This window comes from Ranitomeya variabilis, chromosome 4 (assembly GCF_051348905.1).
Source record: "Ranitomeya variabilis isolate aRanVar5 chromosome 4, aRanVar5.hap1, whole genome shotgun sequence".
NCBI lineage: Eukaryota > Metazoa > Chordata > Amphibia > Anura > Dendrobatidae > Ranitomeya > Ranitomeya variabilis.
The window spans coordinates 238,587,442-238,615,439 of NC_135235.1; the positions used below are offsets into that span (position 1 = coordinate 238,587,442).

At 46.3% G+C, this 27,998-nt stretch overlaps 1 protein-coding gene across 2 annotated transcripts in view; it reads left to right on the forward strand.

The window, feature by feature from the left end:
- Positions 1-27,998, forward strand: part of LOC143770592 (protein-arginine deiminase type-2-like) — a 181,179-nt gene that overhangs the window by 113,046 nt on the left and 40,135 nt on the right. Inside the window, exon 1 of one of the 2 annotated variants that reach the window (XM_077260363.1) lies at positions 25,047-25,217. The exons of the other annotated variant lie outside the window; for it this stretch is intronic. Coding sequence (XP_077116478.1) covers positions 25,123-25,217 — 95 coding nt within the window. The 5' untranslated portion in view covers positions 25,047-25,122. Of the gene's footprint in view, positions 1-25,046; positions 25,218-27,998 lie in introns of those variants that run through there. 2 annotated transcript variants of the gene reach the window in all.

Below are 27,998 nucleotides of genomic sequence, written 5' to 3' on the forward strand. Positions count from 1 at the left end.
ATAAGTCCATCTTAACTACATTAACTCTACCAAACCAGGACAATTGAAGTTTGTGCCACCTCTCCAGGTCCAGTTCTGCTTTTTGTAACACCGTTTTAAAATTTGCGTCATATAATCCCGAGATTTTAGCTGTTATTTTGACCCCTAGATACGTAAGCGAATCGAAGCGCCACCCAAAGGTGAAGGAGGCCCGCAACTGGTCCACCACAGGTAATGGTAGTGAAACATTTAGAATTACTGATTTCTGGGGATTAATTTTAAAGTTGCTTAGAAGTCCAAACTTTTGTAATTCTGAAATGATGTTAGGTATACTAGTTATAGGGGAAAAAACACCACAGAAAAACAGGCAAAGGTGCTTACCTGTCTAGGCCTCAAATCAAATGCACTCTCTTGTGCACTTTTTAAACTTTTTGAGGTGCAGTTGGGCCCCGATGGCTTTGTAAGTTGTGGCCTCTGTTCACACAGGACACATTACAGTTAGCACTGGTCAGCCCGCCACATAGCGTTACTAATAGGCTAGGATCCAGTTGCTGTGCATACTCTGTGTGAACATTGCTGCAGATTAATTATTTGCACTGGTGTGCCCAGCGGCCAATCCCTGATTGTAGGCTGGCTGTCTCATTTGGTATTACCACACCTGTGTAGTCGCCATCTTTACTTGGGGCCCACTGCACCATGAGAGTGCATTTGATTTGAGGCCTAGACAGGTAAGCACTTTTGCCTGTTTTTCTGTGGTGTTTTTTCTAGAATAGTGGAGGTTTTTCCTCCTTTTTTTCCTCCTGCTGTGGTAGTTATAGGGGAAGTAATATATAAGAGAATGTCGTCGGCAAAAAGCGCCAGCTTATGCTCCTCCGATCTTAGCTTAACCCCCTTGATAGAGGGATTATTGCGTATGGCGGTGGCCAAATATCGACAAGATGTATAAGAGAGGGGAAAGCGGGCACCCCTGCCTCGTGCCATTCCTAATTGCAAACGCATCTGAAAGGGCGCCGTTTACCATTACCTGGGCGCTAGGAGAGGCATACAGGGCCTTAATTCTATGTAGCATATTTTCTCCCAAACCGATCCCACTCAAGGCCTGAAATAAAAACTCCCAGTGCACCCTGTCGAAGGCTTTTTCAGCATCAATCTACAGAATGCACATGGGGTCAACACCCCCCCCCCCCGCCCCGCCCGGTCTATTAATGAGATAGTCCGTATGGTGTTATCCCGCGCCTCTCTACCCAGGACAAAGCCCACCTGATCCTGATTTATCACGCCCGGAAGAAGAGGACTCAATCTATTTGCAATCATTTTTGCATAAATTTTGATGTCTAGATTTATCAGGGATATTGGGCGGTAGTTATTGCACAATGAGGGATCCTTGTCTGGTTTTGGTAAGACCGTGATGTGAGCGGTTAAAGCCTGGGGAGGGAAGGAACCACCGGAGGAAATGGAATTACACATCGCAAGAAAGATTGGGCTCAATGACGTGGAGAATAACTTATAAAAGCCAGCTGAATAACCATCTGGTCCTAGACTCTTCCCCTGCATCAGGTCTCTAATGGTTTCTGACACCTCCTCTAACGTAAATTCCCTCTCCAGATCCAATACCTTATCCTCCGATAGAGAGGGTATTTTATTTTGTTGTAGGTATGTGTTGATTTTGTTATGGAGCAAGAATGTAGACATATCTTTATAGTGTCCAGCTATGTTGTATAAATTTTTATAATAGTCACTGAAGCCCGAGAGAATGTCCCTGGTGTTGTGCGCCTTCTCCCCTCTCCCATTTTTAATAAAGGGAACAAATGTGTTTGGACCCCGTGGGTTAATATATCTAGCTAAAATCTTGCCACTTTTATTTCCGAATTGATAAAAGCGGTTTCTAAGCCTCTCCCTTAAGTATCGCGATTTTTGATCCAATAAGGCGAGCATCTTTTGCCTTGTTGTAGATAGATGTGCATACGTAACATCATTAAGGTCTCTTTTGTGTTGCGTTTCTAATTTTTGAATTTGGTCTGATAATTTAATTATTTCGGCAACCCTTTCCCTCTTCAAGCGCGCACCATGTGAAATAAGTACACCCCGTATTACGCTTTTTAGAGCCTCCCATTCCACAGGAGGAGATGTGGAGTCCCCCTCGTGATCTATTACAAAGTTGGAAATCGTTTTCACTACATCGGTTTTGCATAATGTATCTTGAAGTAAATTTTCATTTAGACGCCAAGAAAATCCCGATTTCATGTTGGAATGTAGCAGAATTGAGAAAAATATCGGAGCATGATCCGACCACAGGATCGAGCCCACCTCTGCCGCCACCAGGAGATCTAATAAGTTATGGGAGATAAAAAAATAATCTATTCTGCTATATGTGTTGTGAACTTGTGAAAAAAAGCTGTAATCCCTTGTGCCAGGGTGAAGAACCCTCCATACGTCCACCAGTCATGTCACGCATTACTTTCCGTATCCGACTAATAGAAGAAGTTGAGTAAGAGGTCCTACCTGAGGAGACGTCTATTGCTGGGTTCATGGGGATGTTGAAATCACCCCCCAGTATCACAGGAGAGGAGCCAGCGAACTCATCAGGCTTTGTCCACCTATGATCCCTCTAATCTTAGAGACCCCCCAATCAACTGAGAGCCGCGACTCCATGGGACCCTCATGTGTGGAATTATTCATGGGGCTTTATAGTCTCATCCCAGGGATCACAACTTGACATTTTATTTTTTCTGGATGTTTCATCAAAAAGTCACAGAGGCGACAATTGTTACTGACAGATCGGAGCAATAAATCCATCTGAGATCAGTGATCGTCTGCAGAAATCTGAGACCTCGGCCGCCGTTGCGGGGAACGGACGAGGGTCCGACACAATAATCTGGGAAGTTTCTTCAGCTTCAAAAAAATCACAGAGAAAAAGATCTTATATTTAAGGCCCTGGAATACGTACAACCGGGCGGAGCCTGCACCTCTCGCCTATATACACAGACCCCGGCCTGCAAAACTGCAGCAGGGTGAACAGGCACAGCGGCTGGAAACTGCTCCAGTCACCTCCAGAGCTGCACTCACTATTCTGCTGTCACATCATGTCTTATCCTCTGGTTCCCTCCAGAGCTGCACTCACTATTCTGCTGGCGGCAATCTTCTGCTAAGCATTGCTCATAATGCCAGTTCTAACAGGTCAGACAGAGGGGTCATCGGCTGAAGCCCCCCATCATGGTGACCCACATGTCCCGCATTGAATGATCCCTCAGAGTTTTGGAGGCTTCGTATCAGCCAGTCCTGATGACAGACCCTGGGATTGTGCGGACCCTCCGGCCTTCGCTTGTCTACTGGGGACGTCGCTGCCTGGAGTCTCCGCACTGAGGAGTGATTGTTCTCTGACAATCTCTGGATGATGGGGGTTGGAGTCAGCATTGTATGACCCCGCTGTCGGCAGATGCCTTGTATGGAGGGAACACAGATACGCTGCAGTTATGGCCACGCTCGTTGGCTGTGATTGTAATCCGACGGTCTGAACAATTACCAGCACCAACAGCGATCACTAAACATCACATCTAACATCTATGGGGAGAGAAGTCTCCATATCCTGTACATACACCGTCTCTATACTGCCCCCTACACCTGGGAGCGTCACCCTGTACCTATACCGTCTCTATCCTGCCCCCTACACCTGGGAGCGTCGCCCTGTACATACGGCATCTCTATCCTGCCCCCTACACCTGGGAGCGTCACCCTGTACATACACTGTCTCTATACTGCCCCTACACCTGGGAGTGTCACCCTGTACCTATACCGTCTCTATCCTGCCCCCTACACCTGGGAGCGTCGCCCTGTACATACGGCATCTCTATCCTGCCCCCTACACCTGGGAGCGTCACCCTGTACATACACTGTCTCTATACTGCCCCTACACCTGGGAGTGTCACCCTGTACCTATACCGTCTCTATCCTGCCCCCTACACCTGGGAGCGTCACCCTGTACATACACCATCTCTATACTGCCCCCTACACCTGGGAGCGTCACCCTGTACATACACCGTCTCTATACTGCCCCCTACACCTGGGAGCGTCACCCTGTACATACACCCTCTCTATACTGCCCCCTACACCTGGGAGCATCACCCTGTACATACACAGTCTCTATACTGCCCCCTACACCTGGGAGATTCACCCTGTACATACACCGTCTCTATACTGCCCCCTACACCTGGGAGCGTCACTCTGTACATACACCGTCTCTATACTACCCCTACACCTGGGAGCGTCACCCTGTACATACACCGTCTCTATACTGCCCCCTACACCTGGGAGCATCACCCTGTACATAAAGTCTCTATACTTCCCCCTACACCTGGGAGCGTCACCCTGTACATACACCGTCTCTATACTGCCCCCTACACCTGGGAGCGTCACCCTGTACATACACCGTCTCTATACTGCCCCCTACACCTGGGAGCGTCACCCTGTACATACACCGTCTCTATACTACCCCTACACCTGGGAGCGTCACCCTGTACATACACCGTCTCTATACTACCCCCTACACCTGAGAGCGTCACCCTGTACATACACCGTCTCTATACTGCCCCCTACACCTGGGAGTGTCACCCTGTACATACACCGTCGCTATACTGCCCCCTATACCTGGGAGCGTCACCCTGTTCATACACCGTCTCTATACTATTCCCTACACCTGGGAGCGTCACCCTGTACATACACCGTCTCTATACTACCCCCTACACCTGGGAGCGTCACCCTGTACATACACCGTCTCTATACTACCCCCTACACCTGGGAGCGTCACCCTGTACATACACCGTCTCTATACTATTCCCTACACCTGGGAGCGTCACCCTGTACATACGCCATCTCTATACTACCCCCTACACCTGGGAGCGTCACCCTGTACATACACCGTCTCTATACTACCCCCTACACCTGGGAGCGTCACCCTGTACATACATCATCTCTATACTGCCCCCTACACCTGGGAGCGTCACCCTGTACATACATCATCTCTATACTGCCCCCTACACCTGGGAGCGTCACCCTGTACATACACCGTCTCTATACTATTCCCTACACCTGGGAGCGTCACCCTGTACATACGCCATCTCTATACAACCCCCTACACCTGGGAGCGTCACCCTGTACATACACCGTCTCTATACTACCCCTACACCTGGGAGCGTCACTCTGTACATACACCGTCTCTATACTACCCCCTACACCTGGGAGTGTCAACACATGACATCACATTGTACATGGTGACATCACGCTGTATATGGTGACATCACATTGTACATGGTGACATAGCGCTGTACATGGTGACATTACGCTGTATATGGTGACATTACGCTGTACATGGTGACATTACGCTGTATACGGTGACATCACGCTGTATAAGGTGACATCACGTTGTACATGGTGACATTATGCTGTGTACGGTGACATCACGCTGTATATGGTGACATCACGCTGTATATGGTGACATCACGCTGTATATGGTGACATCACGCTGTATATGGTGACATTACGCTGTATATGGTGACATTAAGCTGTATACGGTGACATTAAGCTGTATACGGTGACATCACGCTGTACATGGTGACATCAAGCTGTATACGGTGAAATTACGCTGTATACGGTGACATTACGCTGTATATGGTGACATTACGCTGTACATGGTGACATCACGCTGTATACGGTGACATTACGCTGTATACGGTGACATTACGCTGTATACGGTGACATTACGCTTTATACCGTGACATTACGCTGTATATGGTGACATCATGCTGTATACTGTGACATTACGCTGTATACTGTGACATTACGCTGTATACGGTGACATCACGCTGTATACGGTGACATTACGCTGTATACGGTGACATTACGCTGTATACGGTGACATTACGCTTTATACCGTGACATTACGCTGTATACGGTGACATTATGCTGTATATGGTGACATCATGCTGTATACTGTGACATCACGCTGTATACTGTGACATTACGCTGTATACGGTGACATTACGCTGTATACGGTGACATCACGCTGTATACGGTGACATCACGCTGTATACGGTGACATTACGCTGTACATGGTGACATTACGCTGTATATGGTGACATCACGCTGTACATGGTGACATTACGTTGTATATGGTGACATCACGCTGTACATGGTGACATTACATTGTATATGGTGACATCACGCTGTATACGGTGACATTACGCGGTATATGGTAACATCACGCTGTACATGAATAATATGTGGAGAGAAACAGATAGGCCTCATGAATGGGAGTCACCACCAATTCTGATACAAAACATGGCTTTATTAAACATGGAAAAAAGAGACAGAACACACTAAAAACATTTAAAACCAAAGAGGGATACAAGATACCCCCATGATAGCAATCAAGCCCAAAATGAGGCAAAAAAGCCGCACCTCCCCAGTTAGAGTATAATACACATGCCCAATGATTGTGGCCTCAATAACCGCATAATAGAATGACAAATGTGGCCTGACCTATACCATAAGAAAATCCTGCCTGGCACCCTATGGAGATAAAAACATGAATGCCGTGAATGCCGCAATAATACACAAGTGGCAATAATATACACGGTACAGAACCAGTCAAACAGTTGGTGAGGATAATGCACAACCGGCTGATAAGATGATGCACAATCGGCTGAAAAGGAGGTGAGTATACTAACCAATTTTAATATCCACCATGTATACAACCGACCACCTAGACGCACATGAGCCCCAAATGAAGACTCAAGACTGGCAGATCCTATGGGTGCCACTGTGAGGCAGAGTCAGGCAGAATCAGATAGCATCAATAGGGCATGAGTACCCTAAAGGGAATGGAGGTGCGGACAGCAGGCACCCAACGCGTGTCGCCACACACTGGTGGCTTCGTCAGGGGTGATGCCTGCATGTCCTGCCTCCCTTAAATACCAAATAATCGGTCACTTACCGAAAAGCAGCTGTGAGGCTGCTGGGAGCGCCGCATGGAGAGTGAGTAATGGCGTACGCGCTTGCCGGGCCCGGCGTGTAGGCAGTGCGCATGCGCCGGCTGTACAGAGCGGAAATGTATAATCCGCTCTCAGTTGCCAAGGCGACATGCGCACTGCGGTATGTGCGCTTGCGCTGGTTACAGCAAGGATAACGTAAGTGCAGAATGCACAATACTTGGCGATATAACGAAATATCACAGCCTAAAGACTTAGTGGTGCACAGTGATAGATACAAATTAAATAATGAATGAAAACATAAAAATGAAAAGATTATAGACCCAAAAAAATAAATAAGATGAAAAATAAATGAAAAAATAAACAGGAGATAAGCAAACTATAATAGTGAGAAATAACAAAATAAAAAAATAAAAATAATGAAAAATATAAATATATATATATATATATATATATATATATATATATATATATATATATATATAAACTAAATAATAAAGTCAACTAAGAACATATACAAAATGTGTTAACAAACACACACATGCACTGCTAGCATAACTACCAAATGGTAGCAAAACCCGCTAAAGTACCCATTATAAGGAGAGAAGCAGCAAAAACGGGGAAACACTAACAATGGGGTATACTGTACAAAAAAAACAAAAGACATATACACCAGTTTCTCCAGCCAAGCCAATAGGCCGTAAGACAATAAAGCAAGTCATTGTTTGTAAAAACCAGTGAATAATAAGTCTTCATTGATGCCCCCGGGAATAACACAGTCCAGGTCGAAAATCCACTTAGATTCCCGCTTTAAAAGTTCCAGTGTAACATCTCCTCTAATGTTCATATGCACTGCCTCCAGTCCAAGCACCTTAGTGCCAGCCCAATGTGAATTATGCTCGGCCAAGAAGTGCGCAGCCACAGAGGTGAGGGTTTTTCCTTTAGACTTGTCCTTTATTGCCGTTGTTATAGTAGAAAAATGTTGCTGTACCCGTTTTCTGAGTTCTTGAGTCGTTTGGCCCACGTAAACTTTTGGGCACGGACAAACCAGCGCATAGACCAAGTTCCGAGACCTGCAATTGAAATAGGCCTTGATGGGAGTTTGTTTCCCCGTTTTTGCTGCTTCTCTCCTTATAATGGGTACTTTAGCGGGTTTTGCTACCATTTGGTAGTTATGCTAGCAGTGCATGTGTGTGTTTGTTAACACATTTTGTATATGTTCTTAGTTGACTTCATTATTTAGTATATATATATATATATATATATATATATATATATATATATATATATATATATATATTTTATATTTTTCATTATTTTTATTTTGTTATTTCTCACTATTATAGTTTGCTTATCTCCTGTTTATTTTTTCATTTATTTTTCATCTTATTTATTTTTTTGGGTCTATATTCTTTTCATTTTTATGTTTTCATTCATTATTTAATTTGTATCTATCACTGTGCACCACTAAGTCTTTAGGCTGTGATATTTCGTTATATCGCCAAGTATTGTGCATTCTGCACTTACGTTATCCTTGCTGTAACCAGCGCAAGCGCACATACCGCAGTGCGCATGTCGCCTTGGCAACTGAGAGCGGATTATACATTTCCGCTCTGTACAGCCGGCGCATGCGCACTGCCTACACGCCGGGCCCGGCAAGCGCGTACGCCATTACTCACTCTCCATGCGGCGCTCCCAGCAGCCTCACAGCTGCTTTTCGGTAAGTGACCGATTATTTGGTATTTAAGGGAGGCAGGACATGCAGGCATCACCCCTGACGAAGCCACCAGTGTGTGGCGACACGCGTTGGGTGCCTGCTGTCCGCACCTCCATTCCCTTTAGGGTACTCATGCCCTATTGATGCTATCTGATTCTGCCTGACTCTGCCTCACAGTGGCACCCATAGGATCTGCCAGTCTTGAGTCTTCATTTGGGGCTCATGTGCGTCTAGGTGGTCGGTTGTATACATGGTGGATATTAAAATTGGTTAGTATACTCACCTCCTTTTCAGCCGATTGTGCATCATCTTATCAGCCGGTTGTGCATTATCCTCACCAACTGTTTGACTGGTTCTGTACCGTGTATATTATTGCCACTTGTGTATTATTGCGGCATTCACGGCATTCATGTTTTTATCTCCATAGGGTGCCAGGCAGGATTTTCTTATGGTATAGGTCAGGCCACATTTGTCATTCTATTATGCGGTTATTGAGGCCACAATCATTGGGCATGTGTATTATACTCTAACTGGGGAGGTGCGGCTTTTTTGCCTCATTTTGGGCTTGATTGCTATCATGGGGGTATCTTGTATCCCTCTTTGGTTTTAAATGTTTTTAGTGTGTTCTGTCTCTTTTTTCCATGTTTAATAAAGCCATGTTTTGTATCAGAATTGGTGGTGACTCCCATTCATGAGGCCTATCTGTTTCTCTCCACATATTATTGGCGTTTTTTCAGGTCTTGGTTTGAGTCCCATTGACTGTGGTGCCCCCATTTTCTCTATGCTTATCACGCTGTACATGGTGACATCACGTTGTATATGGTGACATTACGCTATATATGGTGACATCACATTGTACATGGTGACATTACGCTGTATATGGTGACATCACGCTCTATACGGTGACATTACGCTGTATATGGTGACATCACGCTCTATACGGTGACATTACGCTGTATATGGTAACATCACGCTGTACATGGTGACATTACGCTGTATATGGTGACGTCACATTGTACATGGTGACATTACGCTGTATATGGTGACATCACGTTGTACATGGTGACATCACGTTGTATATGGTGACATTACGCTATATATGGTGACATCACATTGTACATGGTGACATTACGCTGTATATGGTGACATCACGCTGTACATGGTGACATCACGCTGTATACGGTGACATCACGCTGTATACGGTGACATTACGCTGTACATGGTGACATTACGCTGTACATGGTGACATTACGCTGTATATGGTGACGTCACATTGTACATGGTGACATTACGCTGTATATGGTGACATCACGTTGTACATGGTGACATCACGCTGTATACGGTGACATCACGCTGTATACGGTGACATTACGCTGTACATGGTGACATTACGCTGTACATGGTGACATCACGCTGTATATGCATGTAGAAAAGCCGCGGAGACACCATCACGTGTTTCTCAACGCAAGCAATGAATAGCCAGGTCTTTCACCGGGAAGGAACAACCACGGGAAGGGCAGCATCCAATAAAGGAAAACCACCTATGCCAAAACATGGTATCCATCCACAGACAGCTGTTTCGGGGTACAGGGTATCACGCTGTATATGGTGACATTACGCTGTACATGATGACATTACGCTGTATATGGTGACATTACGCTGTATATGGTGACATCACATTGTATATGGTGACATCACGCTGTACATGGTGGCATCATGCTGTATATGGTGACATTACGCTGTATTTGGTGACATCACATTGTAAATGGTGACATCACGCTGTATATGGTGACATTACGCTGTATACGGTGACATTACGCTGTATACGGTGACATCGCGCTGTATATGGTGACATCGCGCTGTACATGGTGACATTACGCTGTACATGGTGATATTGCGCTGTATATGGTGACATTACGCTGTACATGGTGACATCACGCTGTACATGGTGACATCACGCTGTATATGGTGACATCACGCTGTATATGGTGACATCACGCTGTATATGGTGACATCACGCTTTATATGGTGACATCACGCTTTATATGGTGACATTACGCTGTACATGGTGACATCACATTGTATATGGTGACATCATGCTCTATGATGCTTTCGGAGTGCTGACATGGAAGAGATGAGGACACGTCTGACATCAGGCAGAGCGATCTCTGACCCCATCACATGCGGCGACTGCACGAGGCTGAGTATCAACAAAGGCACAATTGTCAGCAGATTATGGGGGCACAATGCATTCCTGAGGCCCACACTGCAGCCATCGCTGGGCTCTATCCTCACACATCACATCCACTACTCCAGAGCTGCGGCTGTGCAGTGCAGTGTCTGCAGGATGTGCACACCACCCTGAGCAGAGCCGGCGCCCCCCACACTATATATATATATATATATATATATATATATATATATATATATATATATATATATATATATATATATATATACCTCATGTGATCCCCCCCCACATCTATATCCTCACTGACCCGGAGCATGACGCAGCACAATCTGATGAGGGTCCTGTTCAAGGAAGATGGGGGCAGTAATCCAAATAACTCGAAAAACATTTAAGGCAGCAGCCATGTATTGTGTATAAAGGGTACAGTCAGGTGTGGGAGGACGATGTTCACAAGCCGCAGTTTTTCTCTGCAGCCGACACCTGCTCTCCTGGCAGTAGAGACGCTGCGTTCATGGAGAGTTTAGTGCTTTTGATGCTTCTTTGTTGTGTTTGCTGCACTTTTTGGTGCAGATCACAAGTATGTGTCACCAGCATGTTTAATAAAGTTAGTTTTATTCTCCAAAAACGCTGCCGTTCTCTTGCTTCTTGTCTGCAGGAAAAAAGCTGCAAAAAGTCACATGTGAACAGAGACTAAGAGTTCTCAGATCAAAAGAGAATAAAAGAAGTGAGAACAGTTTATATCCATCAATGATAAGTATAAGGTAAACGAAGAAGAGAAACGTAAATCCAGCAGTATCTGGTCACTGCCCGTCACCTCCATCATCAGTATCTGGTGACCGCCCGTCACCTCCATCATCAGTATCTGGTGACCGCCCATCGCCTCCATCATCAGTATCTGGTGACCGCCCGTCGCCTCTATCATCAGTATCTGGTGACTGCCCGTCACCTCCATCATCAGTATCTGGTGACTGCCCGTCACCTCCATCATCAGTATCTGGTGACCGCCCTTCACCTCCATCATCAGTATCTGGTGATTGCCCGTCGCCTCCATCATCAGTATCTGGTGACTGCCCTTCGCCTCTATCATCAGTATCTGGTGACTGCCCGTCACCTCCATCATCAGTATCTGGTGACCGCCCTTCACCTCCATCATCAGTATCTGGTGACCGCCCTTCACCTCCATCATCAGTATCTGGTGATTGCCCGTCACCTCCATCATCAGTATCTGGTGACTTCCCGTCACCTCCATCATCAGTATCTGGTGACTGCCCGTCACCTCCATCATCAGTATCTGGTGACCGCCCTTCACCTCCATCATCAGTATCTGGTGATTGCCCGTCGCCTCCATCATCAGTATCTGGTGACTGCCCTTCGCCTCCATCATCAGTATCTGGTGACCGCCCGTCGCCTCCATCATCAGTATCTGGTGACCGCCCGTCGCCTCCATCATCAGTATCTGGTGACTGCCTTTCGCCTCTATCATCAGTATCTGGTGACCGCCCGTCACCTCCATCATCAGTATCTGGTGACCACCCGTCACCTCCATCATCAGTATCTGGTGACTACCCGTCACTGTCAGGACTCTGAACATTTTTTATTACCTTTTGTGCATTACTGCCCTTTTCCAAGATGGCGTCTTTGGTCTGAATGTGCACTGTGTCTTCCTGCTATAAAACTCCACCCCAGCCTTCAGTCTGTGCTAGAGTATTCTGCCTTGCATCCAGCTCCTGATCTCTGGTGACTCCCTGGCTATATACCTGCTCCTGTGAACCTATGGGGTTATCCTGCTACTCTGGTCTGAGTTCCTGCTGCATACACCAGTTCCAGTAAGCCTCCCTCATCTGCTGCTCGAGTTTACTTCCATCTGCATTTGCTGGACATGTAAGCTGTTTGCTGCTCTGCAAGAACCTGAGACTATTACCCAGACCTCCCTGGTTGAGCTAAGATATTATTTGAACTGCCTTATAAGCATATCTATCTGTGTCTTGGACTAAGCAAGGACTTATTCGTGTCAAGTATCCTCAAGAATAATTGTGCTTCATAGACTTTCTGCATGATTGCATTTTCCTCTGAAGTTTCCTATAGACTGCTAGAGCTGCATTTAATATTTACTCCAAGTGTTGTGGACTTGAGTTTCTCTCTGCACCTGTTTGAATCACCGTGTGATAATATAGACTTTACCACTTATAAATCTGTGTCCTGTAGTTGTCTTGTTCCACGCAAAGAGTCTCCTGAGTTATCCCCTATAATTATTACAGTCACCTCCATTATCAGTATTTGGTGACCGCCCGTCACCTCCATCATCAGTATCTGGTGACCGCCCGTCATCTCCATCATCAGTATCTGGTGACCGCCCTTCACCTCCATCATCAGTATCTGGTGACCGCCCGTCACCTCCATCATCAGTATCTTGTGATCACCCGTCGCCTCCATCATCAGTATCTGGGGACTTCCCGTCACCTCCATCATCAGTATCTGGTGACCGCCCGTCACCTCCATCATCAGTATCTGGTGACCGCCCGTCACCTCCATCATCAGTATCTGGTGACCGCCCATCGCCTCCATCATCAGTATCTGGTGACCGCCCGTCGCCTCCATCATCAGTATCTGGTGACCGCCCTTCGCCTCTATCATCAGTATCTGGTGACCGCCCATCGCCTCCATCATCAGTATCTGGTGACCGCCCATCACCTCCATCATCAGTATCTGGGGACTTCCCGTCACCTCCATCATCAGTATCTGGTGACCGCCCGTCGCCTCCATCATCAGTATCTGGTGACCGCCCGTCGCCTCCATCATCAGTATCTGGTGACCGCCCGTCACCTCCATCATCAGTATCTGGTGACCGCCCGTCACCTCCATCATCAGTATCTGGTGACCGCCCGTCACCTCCATCATCAGTATCTGGTGACCGCCCGTCACCTCCATCATCAGTATCTGGTGACCGCCCGTCACCTCCATCATCAGTATCTGGTGACCGCCTCCATCATCAGTATCTGGTGACCACCCTTCACCTCCATCATCAGTATCTGGTGACCGCCCTTCACCTCCATCATCAGTATCTGGTGACCGCCCATTGCCTCCATCATCATTATCTGGTGACCGCCCTTCACCTCAATCATCAGTATCTGGTGACCTCCCGTCTCCTCCATCATCAGTATCTGGTGACTGTCCGTCACCTCCATCATTATATGATGTATTATATATTATGGATTAGTATAGAGAGTTGTACTGTTATTACAGCACAGGGTGCATTATATTATTATTACAGCACAGGGGGCATTATATTATTATTACAGCAAAGGGGGCATTATTGTTGTGAAATTGGATTTTGGGCTCCCCCGGTGGCCACTGGTGGAATTGAACTTGTGTGCATCATCCCCTCTGTTCACCTGTTCCCATCAGGATGTGGGAGTCGCTATTTAACCTTGCTCCTCTGTCACTTCCATGCCGGTCAACATTGTAATCAGAAGCCTTTCTGTGCATGTTCCTGCTTCTAGACAACTCCCAGCTAAGTGGACTTTTGTCCTTGTTTGTTTTTTGCATTTTGTTCCAGTTCACAGCTGCAGTTTCGTTTCTGTGTCTGGAAAGCTCTTGTGATCTGAAATTGCCACTCTGATGTTATGAGTTAATACTAGAGTCTTAAAGTAATTTCAGGATGTGTTTTGATAGGGTTTTCAGCTGACCATGAAAGTGCCCTTTCTGTCTTCCTGCTATCTAGTAAGCGGACCTCGATTTTGCTAAACCTATTTTCATACTACGTTTGTCATTTTCATCTAAAATCACCGCCAATATATGTGGGGGCCTCTGTCTGCCTTTCGGGGAAATTTCTCTAGAGGTGAGCCAGGACTGTATTTTCCTCTGCCAGGATTAGTTAGTCCTCCGGCCGGCGCTGGGCGTCTAGGGATAAAACGCAGGCTACGCTACCCGGCTACTGTTAGTTGTGCGGCAGGTTTAGTTCATGGTCAGTTTAGTTTCCATCCTTCCAAGAGCTAGTTCGTATGTTTGCTGGGCTATGTTCTCTTGCCATTGAGAACCATAACAGTTTGACCGGCCCGCAAAGGGTTAAATTAATTGGCAGAGAAAGGAGAGAAAAAAGAAGTCTGCTGAAGATTTTTTTTTTTTTTTTCCCTTCAGTTCTGAGTGTGCTTCCAATTGAATCACTTGCAAGTCTGCCTATATTGCAGCCTTCCTCTCTCTCTCTCCTTCTAATCCTGGAATGGCTCTGTGTTCACCTGTTTAAAATGGATATTCAGAGTTTAGCTGCAGGTTTGAATAATCTCACCACGAAAGTTCAAAATTTACAAGACTGTGTTGTTCATGTTCCTATATCTGAACCTAGAATTCCTTTGCCTGAATTTTTCTCGGGGAATAGATCTTGCTTTCAAAATTTCAAAAATAATTGCAAGTTGTTTTTGTTCCTGAAATCTCGCTCTGCTGGAGATCCTGCTCAGCAGGTCAGGATTGTGATTTCTTTGCTCCGGGGCGACCCTCAAGATTGGGCTTTTGCATTGGCTCCAGGGGATCCTGCGTTGCTCAATGTGGATGCGTTTTTTCTGGCCTTGGGGTTGCTTTATGAGGAACCTCATTTAGAGCTTCAGGCGGAAAAAGCCTTGATGTCCCTATCTCAGGGGCAAGATGAAGTTGAAATATATTGCCAAAAATTCCGTAAATGGTCTGTGCTTACTCAGTGGAATGAGTGCGCCCTGGCGGCGAATTTCAGAGAGGGTCTCTCTGATGCCATTAAGGATGTTATGGTGGGGTTCCCTGTGCCTGCGGGTCTGAATGAGTCCATGACAATGGCTATCCAGATCGATAGACGTCTGCGGGAGCGCAAACCTGTGCACCAGTTGGCGGTGTCTACTGAGAAGACGCCAGAGAATATGCAATGTGATAGAATTCTGTCCAGAAGCGAACGGCAGAATTTTAGACGAAAAAATGGGTTGTGCTTTTATTGTGGTGATTCAACTCATGTTATATCAGCATGCTCTAAGCGTACTAAGAAGCTTGATAAGTCAGTTTCAATTGGCACTTTTCAGTCTAAGTTTATTCTATCTGTGACCCTGATTTGTTCTTTATCATCTATTACCGCGGACGCCTATGTCGACTCTGGCGCCGCTTTGAGTCTTATGGATTGGTCCTTTGCCAAACGCTGTGGGTATGATTTAGAGCCTCTTGAAACTCCTATACCTCTGAAGGGGATTGACTCCACCCCATTGGCTAGTAATAAACCACAATACTGGACACAAGTAACTATGCGGATTAATCCGGATCATCAGGAGATTATTCGCTTTCTTGTGCTGTATAATCTACATGATGTGTTGGTGCTTGGATTGCCATGGCTGCAATCTCATAACCCAGTCCTCGACTGGAAAGCTATGTCTGTGTTAAGCTGGGGATGTAAGGGGATGCATGGGGACGTACCTTTGGTTTCCATTTCATCATCTATTCCCTCTGAGATTCCTGAATTCTTGTCTGACTATCGTGATGTTTTTGAAGAACCTAAGCTTGGTTCATTACCTCCGCACCGGGAGTGCGATTGTGCCATAGACTTGATTCCGGGTAGTAAATACCCTAAGGGTCGTTTATTTAATCTGTCTGTGCCTGAACATGCTGCTATGCGAGAATATATAAAGGAGTCCTTGGAAAAGGGACATATTCGTCCTTCGTCATCTCCCTTAGGAGACGGTTTTTTCTTTGTGTCTAAGAAAGATGGCTCTTTGAGGCCGTGTATTGATTATCGGCTTTTGAATAAAATCACGGTTAAATATCAATATCCGTTGCCACTGCTGACTGATTTGTTTGCTCGCATAAAGGGGGCCAAGTGGTTCTCTAAGATAGATCTCCGTGGGGCGTATAATTTGGTGCGAATTAAGCAGGGGGATGAGTGGAAAACCGCATTTAATACGCCCGAGGGCCACTTTGAGTATTTGGTGATGCCTTTTGGCCTTTCAAATGCCCCTTCAGTCTTTCAGTCCTTTATGCATGACATTTTCCGTGATTATTTGGATAAATTTATGATTGTGTATCTGGATGATATTCTGATTTTTTCGGATGACTGGGACTCTCATGTCCAGCAGGTCAGGAGGGTTTTTCAGGTTTTGCGGTCTAATTCCTTGTGTGTGAAGGGTTCTAAGTGCGTTTTTGGGGTGCAAAAGATTTCCTTCTTGGGATACATTTTTTTCCCCCTCTTCCATCGAGATGGATCCTGTCAAGGTTCAGGCTATTTGTGATTGGACGCAACCCTCTTCTCTTAAGAGTCTTCAGAAATTTTTGGGCTTTGCTAACTTTTATCGTCGATTTATTGCTGGTTTTTCTGATGTTGTTAAACCATTGACTGATTTGACTAAGAAGGGTGCTGATGTTGCTGATTGGTCCCCTGCTGCTGTGGAGGCCTTTCGGGAGCTTAAGCGCCGCTTTTCTTCCGCCCCTGTGTTGCGTCAGCCTGATGTTGCTCTTCCTTTTCAGGTTGAGGTCGACGCTTCTGAAATCGGAGCTGGGGCGGTTTTGTCGCAGAGAAGTTCCGACTGCTCCGTGATGAAACCTTGTGCTTTTTTTTCTCGTAAATTTTCGCCCGCCGAGCGGAATTATGATATTGGGAATCGGGAGCTTTTGGCCATGAAGTGGGCTTTTGAGGAGTGGCGTCATTGGCTTGAGGGGGCTAGACATCAGGTGGTGGTATTGACCGACCACAAAAATTTAATTTATCTTGAGTCCGCCAGACGCCTGAATCCTAGACAGGCGCGCTGGTCGTTGTTTTTCTCTCGGTTTAATTTTGTGGTGTCATACCTACCGGGTTCTAAGAATGTTAAGGCGGATGCCCTTTCTAGGAGTTTTGAGCCTGACTCCCCTGGTAATTCTGAACCTACAGGTATCCTTAAGGATGGAGTGATATTGTCTGCCGTTTCTCCAGACCTGCGGCGGGCCTTGCAGGAGTTTCAGGCGGATAGACCTGATCGTTGCCCACCTGGTAGACTGTTTGTTCCTGATGATTGGACCAGTAAAGTCATTTCTGAGGTTCATTCTTCTGCGTTGGCAGGTCATCCTGGAATCTTTGGTACCAGGGATTTGGTGGCAAGGTCCTTCTGGTGGCCTTCCCTGTCACGAGATGTACGAGGCTTTGTGCAGTCTTGTGACGTTTGTGCTCGGGCCAAGCCTTGTTGTTCTCGGGCTAGTGGATTGTTGTTGCCCTTGCCTATCCCGAAGAGGCCTTGGACGCACATCTCGATGGATTTTATTTCAGATCTTCCTGTTTCTCAGAAGATGTCTGTCATCTGGGTGGTGTGCGACCGTTTCTCTAAGATGGTCCATTTGGTTCCCCTGCCTAAGTTGCCCTCTTCTTCCGAGTTGGTTCCTCTGTTTTTTCAAAATGTGGTTCGTTTGCATGGTATTCCGGAGAATATCGTTTCTGACAGAGGAACCCAATTCGTGTCTAGATTTTGGCGGGCATTCTGTGCTAGGATGGGCATAGATTTGTCTTTCTCGTCTGCTTTCCATCCTCAGACTAATGGCCAGACCGAGCGGACGAATCAGACCTTGGAGACATATTTGAGGTGTTTTGTGTCTGCAGATCAGGATGATTGGGTTGCTTTTTTGCCTTTAGCGGAGTTTGCCCTCAATAATCGGGCCAGCTCTGCCACCTTGGTGTCTCCTTTTTTCTGTAATTCGGGGTTTCATCCTCGATTTTCCTCCGGTCAGGTGGAATCTTCGGATTGTCCTGGAGTGGATGCTGTGGTGGAGAGGTTGCATCAGATTTGGGGGCAGGTAGTGGACAATTTGAAGTTGTCCCAGGAGAAGACTCAGCTTTTTGCCAACCGCCGGCGTCGGGTTGGTCCTCGGCTTTGTGTCGGGGACTTGGTGTGGTTGTCTTCTCGTTTTGTCCGTATGAGGGTTTCTTCTCCTAAGTTTAAGCCTCGGTTCATCGGCCCGTACAAGATATTGGAGATTCTTAACCCTGTGTCCTTCCGTTTGGACCTCCCTGCATCTTTTTCTATTCATAATGTTTTTCATCGGTCATTATTGCGCAGGTATGAGGTACCGGTTGTGCCTTCCGTTGAGCCTCCTGCTCCGGTGTTGGTTGAGGGCGAGTTGGAGTACGTTGTGGAAAAAATCTTGGACTCCCGTATTTCCAGACGGAAACTCCAGTATCTGGTCAAATGGAAGGGATACGGTCAGGAGGATAATTCTTGGGTGACTGCCTCTGATGTTCATGCCTCCGATCTGGTCCGTGCCTTTCATAGGGCTCATCCTGATCGCCCTGGTGGTTCTGGTGAGGGTTCGGTGCCCCCTCCTTGAGGGGGGGGTACTGTTGTGAAATTGGATTTTGGGCTCCCCCGGTGGCCACTGGTGGAATTGAACTTGTGTGCATCATCCCCTCTGTTCACCTGTTCCCATCAGGATGTGGGAGTCGCTATTTAACCTTGCTCCTCTGTCACTTCCATGCCGGTCAACATTGTAATCAGAAGCCTTTCTGTGCATGTTCCTGCTTCTAGACAACTCCCAGCTAAGTGGACTTTTGTCCTTGTTTGTTTTTTGCATTTTGTTCCAGTTCACAGCTGCAGTTTCGTTTCTGTGTCTGGAAAGCTCTTGTGATCTGAAATTGCCACTCTGATGTTATGAGTTAATACTAGAGTCTTAAAGTAATTTCAGGATGTGTTTTGATAGGGTTTTCAGCTGACCATGAAAGTGCCCTTTCTGTCTTCCTGCTATCTAGTAAGCGGACCTCGATTTTGCTAAACCTATTTTCATACTACGTTTGTCATTTTCATCTAAAATCACCGCCAATATATGTGGGGGCCTCTGTCTGCCTTTCGGGGAAATTTCTCTAGAGGTGAGCCAGGACTGTATTTTCCTCTGCCAGGATTAGTTAGTCCTCCGGCCGGCGCTGGGCGTCTAGGGATAAAACGCAGGCTACGCTACCCGGCTACTGTTAGTTGTGCGGCAGGTTTAGTTCATGGTCAGTTTAGTTTCCATCCTTCCAAGAGCTAGTTCGTATGTTTGCTGGGCTATGTTCTCTTGCCATTGAGAACCATAACACATTATATTATTATTACAGCACAGGCTGCATTATATTATATTATTACAGCACAGGCTGCATTATATTATTATTACAGCACAGGGGGCATTATATTATTATTACAGCACAGGGTTCATTATATTATATTATTACAGCACAGGGTGCATTATATTATATTATTACAGCACAGGGTGCATTATATTATATTATTACATTACAAGGTGCAATATATTATATTATTACAGCACAGGGTGCATTATTATATTTCAGTACAGGGTGCAATATATTATATTATTACAGCACAGGGTGCATTATATTATATTATTACATTACAGGGTGCTATATATTATATTATTACAGCACAGGATGTATTATTATATTATTACAGCACAGAGTGCATTATATTATATTATTACAGCACAGGGTGCATTATATTATTACAGCACAGGGTGCAATATATTATAATATTACAGCACGGGATGCATTATATTATTATTACAGCGCAGGGGGCATTATATTATTATTACAGAACAGGGGGCATTATATTATTACAGCACAGGGTGCATTATATTAGTATTACAGCACAGGGTGCATTATATTAGTATTACAGCACAGGGTGCATTATATTAGTATTACAGCACAGGGTGCATTATATTATTATTACAGCGCAGGGGGCATTATATTATATTATTACAGAGCAGGGTGCAATATATTAGTATTACAGCACAGGGTGCATTATATTATTATTACAGCGCAGGGTGCATTATATTAGTATTACAGCACAGGGTGCATTATATTATTAAAGTCCACCAAAAACAAATGTCAGGATCCCTATTTACCAAAAAAACTAAAGAAGAAAAGCAAGAATCCAATAAAATATAACTTTTAATATAAAAAGTTTAAAAGCGTTTATCCAGAAATGCAGACAAGTAACAATACTCTAAATATACCATAGGGGAAATTTAATAAAGACAAATAATATGTCCTATCGGGCCAGAGGTGTATCTAGCCTTTCCAGCACCCAGGGCAAAGGATCAGATTGGCGCCCCCCCCCCCCCCCATTTGAACCTTAACTCTATTGAAACTGTATGACCAAGCCAAGGTACATTCCTGAATCTCCATAATGTTAAAAATAGATACCAATAAAAGTAAAATTAATTGAGACATCAGTAGGTTAAGTGTTTTTGAATATCCATATTGAATCAGGAGCCCCATATAATGCTCCATACAGTTCATGATGGGCCCATAAGATGCTCCATAGAGACATTTGCCCCATATAGTGCTGCACAAACGTTATGGCCCCATAGATGCTCCATACAGACACTTGCCCCATTATAGTGCTGCACAAATGATATGGCCCCATAGATGCCCCATACAGACACTTGCCCCGTTATAGTGCTGCACAAATGATATGGCCCCATAGATGCCCCATACAGACACTTGCCCCGTTATAGTGCTGCACAAAGGTTATGGCCCCAATATAGTGATGCACAAACGTTATGGCCCATATAGTGCTGCACAAACATTATGGCCCCCATATAGTGCTGCACAAACATTATGGCCCCCATATAGTGCTGCACAAACATTATGGCCCCCATATAGTGCTGCACAAACATTATGGCCCCCATATAGTGCTGCACAAACATTATGGCCCCCATATAGTGCTGCACAAACATTATGGCCCCCATATAGTGCTGCACAAACATTATGGCCCCCATATAGTGCTGCACAAACATTATGGCCCCCTTGTAGTGCTGCACAAACATTATGGCCCCCTTGTAGTGCTGCACAAACATTATGGCCCCATATAGTGCTGCACAAATGTTATGGCCCCATAAGATGCCCCATACAGATATTTGCCCCATTTGCTGTTACTGCGATAAAAAAAAAAAGAAAAAAAATCACATACTCACCTCTCCGTCACTCAGGCCCCCGGCACTTTCAATATTCACCGCTCCTCGTTCCAGCTGCCACTCCATCTTCCGCCTCCTCTGCACTGACGTTTAGGCAGAGGGCACGCACTAACTACGTCACCGCGCCCTCTGACCTCAGCGTCACTGCAGAAGACGGACCGGCGGCTGGAACGAGGAGCAAGTGAATATCGCGCAGCGCTCCCCTCCCCGTATACTCACCTACTCCTGGCACGGTGCAGTCCCTGCTTCCCCGGCGCTGCTGCTTCTTCCTGTACTGAGCGGTCACCGTTACCGCTCATTACAGTAATGAATATGCGGCTCCACCCCTATGGGAGGTGGAGCTGCATATTCATTACTGTAATGAGCGGTACCATGTGACCGCTCAGTACAGGAAGAAGCTGGGGCGCCGGGCAGCCAGGGTCCTGCAGGGACCGCGCCAGGAGTAGGTGAGTATAATTAGACAGCCCCCGCTCCCTGGCCCTGCCAACCCCCTCCTTGGACCGCCGCATCATCAGGCGGCCCGCTGACGCCCCCCTGTCGGCTGCGCCCGGGGCACATGCCCCGGCTGCCCCCCCCCCCTGGATACGCCACTGCATCGGGCCCTACAAATCAACTATATTGGCCCCTACCTGACATTGGAGGTTGGCACCCTAAGTTTCAGCGGTAGGTGCCCCCACTCCGCGGCGACTTGCCCTCCTGTCCCTACAAAACCCTATAGTCAATTTAAAAAATGTGTCCCAATACACCCATTGCCCAAGTGAAAAAAACACAAAAAAATATACAAAAAAACTAGAAAAAATGAAATAATAAATAAAGCGGATAAATTCCACAAAAAATCATTGCTCTATTCAACTCCACACAATGGGAGAAGACATGGGGACTAGTACCCCCCCCCCCCTTTTTTTAAAAAAAATATCAATCTATAGGCAAATATGGTGTAGAACTGTATACTTGTCTAGTTCTGTAATGTTATTAGGGGGAAGCAAAAAACAATAAATCCGCGTTCCATATCACATATTATTCATTCTAGAACACCAATAGTTATTATTTGTATAAAGTATTGCCAATATAATCAATACCCATTTAGATGGACATATACAGCGGAGTTTGCTATCCACAATGGGCTACCGATCGACCCCAAAAGAAATCAGAAGCTGCTTTTAAACATAATAGTTCAAAAAGTCACCTACAGGCACCACCTCCAAAAAATGTCAACCATTCCCCTTTAATAGGGTTTCTCTTTAGCGCTCTATCATGATTTGCACATATGAGGCTAATAATATTCAATACTTTTATGCCACATCAAAAAAATGATGCTCAAATGACCATATACTCATCTGTGCTGTGACGTGGGAGGTTACTGTCATACTGGGTCATCGGTGAGACACATGTAAACGACATCCCAAGAACGTTCTCAACCAGATCCTTCAAAGTATTGGAGGTACTTTCTAATGTCTTTCTTTCCTCCTCCACTAAAATTTGCATGAATCTTAAAGATGATGCAATCGATTCCTCCTCCCACCTTGCCAAGAGAGTTGGAGAAGCACACCTAGGGCCTGGTATGTATCCTAAGACCATAGGGTATGATTTTGTGCTTAATAGAATTTTCAAGTGACTGTACTTCCCACCATGATTTTATATTATTTTTATAAGCATTCAAAAGATCTGAGACCTGGGATTTTAAAGTGGGGGTAATCAAAGAGTCGTTTGTGCCCTCAACGTCAGAAAAGGCCTCCCTCGCATCATCAAGCCACTTCTTAGCATCCAATGGTCCCGAGAGAAAACCTGCCATATTATACTTAGAAAAGTCCACCAAAAACAAATATGTCAGGATCCTTAATTACCAACAAAACCAAAGAAGAAAAGCAAGAATCCAATAAAATATAACTTTTAATATATAAAGTTTAAAAGCTGCCCTATTCCACTGCGATGGCCAACATTCCCTGATGAACCCCCGCTATTCCCACGGGGGGGAAACGCGTTGGATACTATTTGGGATGTCGTTTACATGTGTCTCACCGATGACCCAGTATGACAGTAACCTCCTACGTCACAGCACAGATGAGTATATGGTCATTTGCCTGTAGGTGACTTTTTGAACTATTATGTTTAAAAGCAGCTTCTGATTTCTTTTGGGGTCGATCGGTAGCCCATTGTGGATAGCAAACTCCGCTGTATATGCCCATCTAAATGGGTAGTGATTATTGGCAATACTTTATACAAATAATAACTATTGGTGTTCTAGAATGAATAATATGTGATATGGAACGCTGATTTATTGTTTTTTGCTTCCCCCTAATAACATTACAGAACAAACTAGACAAGTATACAGTTCTACACCATATTTGCCTATAGATTGATATTTAAAAAAAAAAAGGGGGGGGGGGGGGTACTAGTCCCCATGTCTTCTCCCATTGTGTGGAGTTGAATAGAGCAATGATTTTTTGTGGAATTTATCCGCTTTATTATTTCATTTTTTTTCTAGTTTTTTTGTATATTTTTTTGTGTTTTTTTTCACTTGGGCAATGGGTGTATTGGGACACATTTTTTAAATTGACTATAGGGTTTTGTAGGGACAGGAGGGCAAGTCGCCGCGGAGTGGGGGCACCTACCGCTGAAACTTAGGGTGCCAACCTCCACTGTCAGGTAGGGGCCAATATAGTTGATTTGTAGGGCCCGATAGGACATATTATTTGTCTTTATTAAATTTTCCCTATGGTATATTTAGAGTATTGTTACTTGTCTGCATTTCTGGATAAACGCTTTTAAACTTTATATATTAAAAGTTATATTTTATTGGATTCTTGCTTTTCTTCTTTGGTTTTGTTTGCATTATATTATTACAGCACAGGGTGCATTATATTATTACAGCGCAGGGTGCATTATATTATTCTTACAGCGCAGGGTGCATTATATTATTATATTACAGCACAGGGGGCATTATAATAGTATTACAGCACAGGGGGCATTATAATAGTATTACAGCACAGGGGGCATTATATTAGTATTACAGCACAGGGGGCATTATATTAGTATTACAGCACAGGGGACATTATATTATTATTATTACAGCACAGGGGGCATTATATTATTATTACAGCACAGGGGGCATTATATTAATATTACAGCACAGGGTGACTTTATTGCTCGGCGCTCGGTTCTCTCCTTACTGGGAGATTCTATACTTATCTGCAGGGATTAGGGCGCAGGATCCCTCTGGCACTGGCCACGCCCCTCCGCTGTGACTGACAGGGGGCGGAGCTCCGGTCGGGGATGAGTAGAGCAGCGGAGGCTGCTGCAGGACGCAGGTGGAGATCGGCAGAATGCGGGGACAGAGCCGGACGGTGCGCCTCGGCCGGGGGCAAAGACTGCAGGCGGTGTGTGTGCTGGGCACCAGCCTGGCCATACACGTCAGCGGGTGAGTGCCCCCCAATATCTGCACCCAGATCTCCCCCCACCATATGTCCCCCCCAATATCTGCACCCAGATCTCACCCCCACCATATGTACCCCCCAGTATCTGCACCCAGATGTCCCCCCCACAATGTGCCCCCCCCCCAATATCTGCACCCAGATCTCACCCCCCCAATATCTGAACCCTGACCTCCCCCCCCACAGTGTGCCCCCAATATCTGCACCCAGATCTCACCTCCCATTATCTGCACCCAGATCCCTCCACCATATGTACCCCCAATATCTGCACCCAGATCTCACCCCCCCAATATCTGCACCCAGATCTCACCCCCCCAATATCTGCACCCAGACCTGCCCCCCAATATCTGCACCCAGATGTCCCCCCGACAATGTGCCCCCCAATATCTGCACCCAGATCTCACCCCCCCAATATCTGCACCCAGATCTCACCCCCCCCAATATCTGCACCCAGACCTGCCCCCCAATATCTGCACCCAGATGTCCCCCCGACAATGTGCCCCCCAATATCTGCACCCAGATCTCACCCCCCCAATATCTGCACCCAGATCTCACCCCCCCATATCTGCACCCAGACCTGCCCCCCAATATCTGCACCCAGATGTCCCCCCCACAATGTGCCCCCCAATATCTGCACCCAGATCTCACCCCCCCAATATCTGCACCCAGATCTCACCCCCCCATATCTGCACCCAGACCTGCCCCCCAATATCTGCACCCAGATGTCCCCCCCACAATGTGCCCCCCAATATCTGCACCCAGATCTCACCCCCACCGTATGTACCCCCAATATCTGCACCCAGATCTCACCCCCCACCGTATGTACCCGCAATATCTGCACCCAGATCTCACCCCCACCATATGTACCCCCCAATATCTGCACCCAGATCTCACCCCCACCATATGTACCCCCCAGTATCTGCACTCAGATCTCACCCCCCACCATATGTACCCCCCAATATCTGCACCCAGATCTCCCCACCATATGTACCCCCCAATATCTGCACCCAGAACTCACCCCCATATGTACCCCCCAATATCTGCACCCAGAACTCACCCCCCACATGTACCCCCCAATATCTGCACCCAGACCTGCCCCCAGTATCTTCACCCAAATGTCCCCCCCACAATGTGCCACCCAATATCTGCACCCAGATCTCACCCCCACCATATGTACCCCCCAATATCTGCACCCAGATCTCACCCCCACCATATGTACCCCCAATATCTGCACCCAGATCTCACCCCCACCATATGTACTCCCAATATCTGCACCCAGATCTCCCCCCACCATATGTGCCCCCAATATCTGCACCCAGATCTCCCCCACCATATGTACCCCCCAATATCTGCACCCAGATCTCACCCCCACCATATGTACCCCCAATATCTGCACCCAGATCTCACCCCCACCATATGTACTCCCAATATCTGCACCCAGATCTCACCCCCACCATATGTACTCCCAATATCTGCACCCAGATCTCCCCCCACCATATGTGCCCCCAATATCTGCACCCAGATCTCACCCCACCATATGTACCCCCCAATATCTGCACCCAGAACTCACCCCCACATATGTACCCTCCAATATCTGCACCCAGATCTCACCTCACCATATGTACCCCCCAATATCTGCACCCAGATCCCCCCACCATATGTACCCCACCATATGTACCCTCAATATCTACACCCAGATCTCCCCCACCATATGTGCCCCCCAATATCTGCACCCAGATCTCCCCCCACCTTATGTACCCCCCAATATCTGCACCCAGATCTCCCCCACCATATGTGCCCCAATATCTGCACCCAGATCTCCCCCACCATATGTGCCCCCCAAAATCTGTACCCAGATGTCCCCCACCATATGTGCCCCCCAATATCTACACCCAGAACTCACCCCCCACATATGTACCCCCCAATATCTGCACCCAGATCTCACCCCCCACCATATGTACCCTCAATATCTACACCCAGATCTCCCCCCACCATATGTGCCCCCCAATATCTGCACCCAGATCTCCCCCCACCTTCTGTACCCCCCAATATCTGCACCCAGATCTCCCCACCATATGTACCCCCTAATATCTGCACCCAGATGTCCCCCACCATATGTGCCCCCCAATATCTGCACCCAGATCTCCCCCACCTTATGTATCCCCCAATATCTGCACCCAGATCTCCCCACCATATGTACCCCCCAATATCTGCACCCAGATGTCCCCCACCATATGTACCCCCCAATATCTGCACCCAGATCTCACCCACCATATGTACCCCCCAATATCTGCACCCAAATGTTTGTCAACAAATGTAGAACGGAGGTGACTCTGCCTGTATCTTGTATGTATATACGTGCACCCATTAATCAGTGTTATCGGTGGTGTTACATAGGACTGCAGGTGACATCTACTACATTATCTGTGCTCAGAGTTATCACTGTGTTATCTGTGGTGTTACATAGGACTGCAGGTGACAGCTACTACTTTATCTGTACTCAGAAAGTTATCACTGTGTTATCTGTGGTGTTACATAGGACTGCAAGTGACATCTACTACATTATCTGTACTCAGAGAGTTATCGCTGTGTTATCGGTGGTGTTACATAGGGCTGCATGTGACATCTACTACATTATCTGTTCTCAGAGAGTTATCACTGTGTTATCTGTGGTGTTACATAGGGCTGCAGGTGACATCTACTTTATTATCTGTACTCAGAGTGATATTGTATTATCTGTGGTGTTACATAGGACTGCAGGTGACATC